Genomic DNA, 6971 nt, shown 5'->3' with positions numbered 1-6971 from the left:
GTCGGCATTATAAAATCAAAACTGCTGACAAATGGTATAAACACCATCCTGAAGCTGTGACTGAGAGAGAAAATGTGTCGATTCTCTGGAACTTCCCCGTACATACCGACAAAACTATAAAAGCTAATAAACCAGATATTATTATTAAAGATCAGACAAAGAAGATGTGTTTATTAATTGACATGAGTATTCCTTGCAATCACAATATAGCGGCGAAAGAATTTGACAAGATCAGTAAATATAAAGACGACTACCATACCAGTGATTGTAGGATCTCTAGGAATGATAAAAAAGGGTACTGAAACCTATTTGAAAATGATACCAGGCTTACTATCCCTACAGGAAGTGCAAAAAATCGTGTTAATTGGAACCACTAATGTACTGAGAAGAGCATTACCACTGTGAAAACAACATTCATTCATGAATTTATTTATTTATTTTATTTTTTTTAAATACATATTTTACCTGTGAATTTGCGTGTGTAAACTAGGAATGCATACAATGGAGCTTCTCTGCCCTAGGTGTACGGAAAACACTCGGCGAGAAATGGAAGAAATTTTGAAGAAAGAAGAAAAAAAACATAATAATAATAATAATCGCCATCACCACCATCATCGCCATCATCACCATGAGTCATAAGGTTCATACGGCTGGTTACAAGGTTTCTATGGCGTATAAATGACTCGAGATCACAACATTCTCTACTCGTGTGCAGCTTAGTGGACTGGAGTTGTGTAGCGTGAAGTGCTTTACTCAAGAATACAACTCACTGTCCGGTCGAGGAGTGAAAACCACGATTGCAACACACGAGGGCACAACCCTAACCACTTCTTTGTGCAAGACGTTTAACCTCATGTAGCTCCATACTACTCTGGACGGTAACACCGTCTCCCTCTGTGCTACTGTCAAATGCCAGACCCCTGCCTGCACGCACCGGTGAGTCAAGGCTGCCAAGGCCGAGACAGTATCTGTGTCTGTTCATGACTATATCGGTGTCACGAACTCTCATACTCGATCGTGAATGCTGACGACGGCGACGGCGGCCACAGCGATGGCTTCTGGGTGAAGACGACGACAATATTGATGACAATGACGATGAAATTCTGACACGTGACCTTCTTCTCACTTTTTTTTTATGTGAACTGTCATTGAAACCATATTGAAACCATATTGCAAAGAAAATTGCAAGAAACTGATCCGTTAGCAATTAAATTAATTAGATTTAATAAATTCATACGAGAACATTAATCTGATTTAATCAATGTTAATAAGCTTCAATTTAAATTTTCTAATACTCATCCGAATCATATCTTCACAGCTTCAAGAAAGCAAGAGTCAGAGATCATCTTCACCATCATAGTCGTCGTCGTCGTCATCATCACCACTACCACCATCATTATCATATCCATCATCTCCATCATCATATTCTTTTCTACTCAAGGCACAAAGCCCAAAATTTTGGGGGAGGGGGCAGTCGATTAGATCGACCCTAGTCTGCAGCTGGTACTTAATTTATTGACCCCGAAAGGATGAAAGGCAAAGTCGACCTCGGCGGAATTTGAACTCAGAACGTAACAGAAGACGAAATACCGCTAGGCATTTCGCCCGGCGTGCTGACGTTTCTGCGAGCTAACCACCTGATCACCGTCATCATATTAACCATCCTCATCGTCACCGCCGTCGTTGTCCTTATTATCATCATCATCATCGTTATCACCAGCGAAATACAGTAAAAGGAAATTCCATTATCGACAGATTTATTTCGAAGACATTAAAATGTGTGCGCATGCGCATGTCTGTACGAGTGTGAAAGAGAGAGAGAGAGAAAAGAAGAGAGTGTGTGTGTGTGTGTGTGCGTGGTAATATCTATGTGAAAGTGTGTGTGTGTGGTGCATATCTATGTGTGTGTGTGTGTAAGTGTTTTGTGTGTTTTGCGTATCTGAGTGTGTGCTTGTGTGGTGTCTATGAGTGTGTGAGAGTGTTTTTGTGTGTGAGGTACTTATCTATGTGTGTGAGAGTGTCTTTGTGTGTGTGGTGCTTATCTATGTGTGTGAGTGTGTGTGAGTGTGTGTGTGTGTGTGTGTGTGGTGCATATCTGTGTATGTGTGTATGCGTTTGTATGTCACTTACCTTCCTGCTTTCGTAACGATCATTTCTGTACAAAGTTTATCAAACTGATCCCATAAGCCTTTAGACTCCAGTTGTACGGTAACATTACACAATGTCGAATGTAAAGGTTTTTTAATAGTTTCCTGTGTTCCGTTCGCTGTCGGCGGCGCTTCTTGAGCATTTCCAAGTTTACTGCAGTCATTTTGACCGCTTGTTGCAGGAGATCCAGCTGTTGAAGACTTGCCGTCGATATCAACTGATTCCAAATGACCACCACCACCACCTCCTCCTACATCTGACTGAGACAGTTGGGACGTGTCTAACCGAGGAGGATCGTAAAATGGCCGTGTAGTTCCAGCATTGATTAAGCAAGCTGCAAAGATAGAAATGAAAAAAGAATTCTTAGAGAACATCAGAACTTTAACCAATCAGAATTGATCCTAAATCCTTCAATCAAAATACAAACCTAGAAGAACGCTGCTGTATGTGAATTACCTCCCCCCCCCTTTAAGCCTAGTACTTATTCTATCGGTCTCATTTGGCCGACCCGCTAGGCTACGGGGACACAAACAAACGCACCAACAACGATTATCAAGCGGTTGTGTGGGAGAACAAACACACACGCACACACTCACGACAAGATTCTTTCAGTTTCCGTCAACCAAATCCACTCACAAGGGTTTGGTCGGGCCGAGGCTATAGTAGAAGACATTTGCCCAAGGTACCATGCAGTGAGATTGAACCTTGAACCATGTGGTTGGGAAGCAAACTGTTTACCACGCAGTCACGCCTGCACCTGTTAAAGGGTTTATTTTAACGTATGTAGTGAAGCATGAAAAATGAGGAATTGTAATGTTACTTCAAAACAACCCTAACTTAGAAGAAATTTATTATCTAAACGCAAGAGTGGCTGTGTGGTACGTAGCTTGCTTACCAACCACATGGTTCTGGGTTCGGTCCCACTGCGTAGCACCTTGGGCAAGTGTCTTCTACTATAGCCTCGGGCCGACCAAAGCCTTGTGAGGGGATTTGGTAGACGGAACCTGAAAGAACCCCGTCGTATATATATGTATATGTACATATATATGTGTGTGTGTGTGTGTGTTTGTCCCCCTAGCATTGCTTGACAACCGATGCTGGTGCGTTTGTCTCCGTAACTTAGCGGTTCGGCAAGAGAGACCGATAGAATAAGTACTAGGCTTACAAAGAGTAAGTCCCGGAGTTGATTTGCTCGACTAAAGGCGGTGCTCGAGCATGGCTGCATTCAAATGACTGAAACAAGTAAAAGAGTAAACAAAGTATATTTATAAGGTTTGGTTGGTCTTTCTATTTTTAATAAAGGTGCATGGAAAATCTAATTTGAAAAACTGAAGCGAGGAGGATGAGAAAAGATTGTCTGTCTTTTTTGTCCTTCTACCATAATAGAGGGACACTTTTCTTGGTTCCATTCCCTCTCTCAACTGAGAAGTCTTTGACTTGTAAGCTAGTTGGCGACTCTGCTAGTGCTGATGCAACGCAAAAGAGCACTCGTGCTGGTGTCGCATAAAAGTCACCGAATACACTCTGTAAAGTGGTTGGCGTTAGGAATGGCATCCAGCCATAGAAACCATGCCAAAACAGACAATTGGAACCTGGTGTGGTCCCCAGCCCTCCTGTCAAACCATCTAACCCATGCCAGCATGGAGCACGAACGTTAAACGATGATGATGGTTAATATTTTAATCACTTTGACAAATGTTGAAGACAATTCTTGACATGTTTCAGTGCTATTAAATCTCCTCAGCAATACTCAATGACTAATAATTTAATCATTTCGATAAGTATCGGAGACAACTCCGAACATGTTCCAGAGTTATAAAACCTCCTCAGCAAAGCACAGCCGTCACGTCATTACTAAAGCAGTGATGAAAGAATCCCTAAGTAGGTGTACAATACTGTATACTGGTAGGCGTGAACAAGTTAGCATATAAATTATGTCTAGACTAGCTTAACTATTATTTATTACGTTCGGTTTACGTCTCCGAGTAATTAAATATCAGTCATTCATTTCTAACTATGTTAACTTTCCACGCCTACTCGTACATACAATATTGGACATTAATGTATTTATTGTAAGGAAGTTTTTATAAGTTTACCAACATAAGCTCAATACATAAATAAATCCTATCAAATTTTGGATTATTTTGAAAATTGGTTTAAATGTAGATAGTATGTTATTTCTGAAGAAATTTAATCACGAAATAATAATAATAATAATAATAATAATAATAATAATAATAATAATATAAAATAATAATAATACGTCTTCATCATCATCATCATCATCATCATCGTTTAACGTCCGTTTTCTATGCTGGCATGGGTTGGATGGTTTGACTAAGGTCTGGAGAGCCAGTGGCTGCACCAGGCTCCAATCTGATCTGGCAATGTTTCTACAGCTGGATGCCCTTCCTAATGCTAAGCACTTTGAGAGTGTAGTGGGTGCTTTTTACGTGCCACCGACACGAGGAGCCAGTCAGGCGGCACTGGCAACGACCAACGCATGAATGGTGCTTATTGCGTGCCACCAGCCCGAGAGCAAGTCAGGCGGCACTGGCATCAGGTACAACTACAATTTCCATTTTTGATTGTGATTTTGATTTTTAATTTTTGATTTTACTTGACTCAATAGGTCTCCTCAAGCACGGCGTGTCGCCCGATGATTCAAGGGTACTTTTTAAATGGGCTGGTTATGCGACACTGGTATAGGCTATGGTTGTGATCTCACTCTACCTGCCGGGTCTTCTCAATCAATCACAGCATATCTCCAGAGGTCTCGGTCTCTTGTCATTGCCTCTGTGACGCCCAACGTTCGAAGGTCACGCTTCACCATCTCATCTCACGTCTTCCTGGGTCGCCCTCTTCCACGGGTTCCTTCCACTATTAGGGAGTGAGACTTCCTCACACAGATGTCCTCATCCATATGCAGCACATGACCATACCAGCGCAGTCGTTTCTCTTGCACACCACATCTGATGCTAACAAAATTGCTAGACTTAGTTAGAAATATTGAACTGCTCAGTTGGCATCAGAACTCAATTTAAAAAAATAAACTTTCAGCATGACACAGGATAAAAAATAAATTGTTTTCGCCTTGTCGACATAGATTTTAAACCAAGATAATCACAAAGCTGTTCAGATGATTTTAATTTTCTACTTTATATGTGCAGGTATGGTTGTGTGGGCAAGAAATTCGCTTTACAACAACATGGTTTCGGTTTCAGTCTCACTGCATGGCACCTTAGCAAGTGTCTTCTACTACAGCCCTTAACTGACCAATGCCTTGTGAATGCATTTGGTAGGTGGAAACTGTGTGAATACCTGCTGTATATAATATGAGGCGTTTACTAACCGTCCATCGTAAGAGCCACAACTTAAAAACCGAGAAAAATGCAGTCAAAGTTTCGTGACTTTCAGAACGCGATATTTCGGCAAGGAATGAAGTTAGGAAACTGGTTTTGGTCTTAAAATTACCGTGAAGACCTCCTCTGATAATTTCACCTATGTATTTATTTATGTATATATCTGAAACATGAAGCAATAACTGCGTCTTCTCATTTTGTAGGATATACCGGTACTATAAAACAGTGTATCGCATTGTATATTTTAGCCATAATGCCTAGAAAAAAACATACAGAGACCACCCACCCCACAAAGGTATTGTTTGTGTTTTAATATATCAAAGTAGTAAGATAATAGCCCATTATCGTTACAATGGTAACGAGGAATATTACAAGATGAGCCATAACACCTCCAAAAATGATAAAGGGACCACAGCAGAGTTATTGATTGAGCACGTGTGCTTACGTGGTGCGTTACTAAACTCTCTGGTCCGAGTTTGGGTGAGCGAGCGTCGTGTCAACAGCGTCGAGGTACAACTTTTTTTTTCAGCCGGATTTTAGACTTTATTGCAAGTCTCGCCGGTTCTTCCAGCTTTTTCAGATTCTAGACGTCGAGACAAAGAAAATGATATTACTCATCTCGAAAATGGCCGGCGTGACGCTTACGACACACTGTTACTAAACACTTCATATGATTTTTTTATAATTTTGCGCCCTTTTTAAAGCCTAGCCAGGTTTCTTTGGCGTATGTGTTCCCCACTCCAGCTGGACGGGACGCCAGTCCATCGCAACGTTACTCAAGAAACAGGAAGAAAGTGTGAGGGAAAGTTGGGGCGATAGAGTACAACAGGGGGTCACCCTCCACCCCCCGGAACTTTAGGTGTTTTTCGCTCAATAAACACACACAACACCCAATCTAGGAATCGAAACAGCGATCCTCCGACCGCGAATCCACTGTCCTAACCACTGAACCATTGCGTCTCCACTTCATATGATATATATAACATAATTAGAGAGACAGAGAGATAGTTGACTGCATTAGAATTTTTTGGAAGAGCGAGTCTCGAAGCACAGAGCACATAAAGCTATAAACACTAGCATGGAAATATTGGGTTGAAAACCACTTTTTGATAAAGAGAAATTGAAGGCCGATTGTGAGACACGGACCCACATCTGTAGGCAATGACAGTTGTTCTACTATCGCACTGCTTTCGACTTTTTCAGCCCAATATTTACATAGTGTTATTTATAGCTTCATATGCTTCGAGATCCATTATTCCCTAACAGAGTATAAATATGTGTGTATATTATATACATATCATATATATGATATGTATACATACATATAAATATATATCATGTATATATACATGTATTACACATATTTATATATTACATATATATATATATATTCATAGATTATACGTGTGTGTGTGTGTGTGTGTGTGTGTGTGTGTGTGTGTGTGTGTGTGTGTGTGTGTG

General features: G+C 40.8%; 1 protein-coding gene across 1 annotated transcript in view; it reads right to left on the bottom strand.

Annotated features, from left to right (window-relative positions):
- LOC106877895 (T-box transcription factor TBX10) overlaps nt 1-5507 on the bottom strand; it is a 65007-nt gene extending 59500 nt beyond the window's left edge. The window contains exons 1-2 of the mRNA XM_014926942.1: nt 5501-5507; nt 2131-2482 (exon numbers count right to left, since the gene is read on the bottom strand). Of these exons, the coding sequence (XP_014782428.1) occupies nt 2131-2482; nt 5501-5507 (359 nt within the window). The remainder of the gene's footprint in view (nt 1-2130; nt 2483-5500) is intronic.
- Between the last annotated feature and the right edge of the window lie 1464 nt (nt 5508-6971).

Source organism: Octopus bimaculoides, chromosome 1 (genome assembly GCF_001194135.2).
Source record: "Octopus bimaculoides isolate UCB-OBI-ISO-001 chromosome 1, ASM119413v2, whole genome shotgun sequence".
Taxonomy (NCBI): domain Eukaryota; kingdom Metazoa; phylum Mollusca; class Cephalopoda; order Octopoda; family Octopodidae; genus Octopus; species Octopus bimaculoides.
This window is presented reverse-complemented; position numbering and strand designations above follow the sequence as displayed.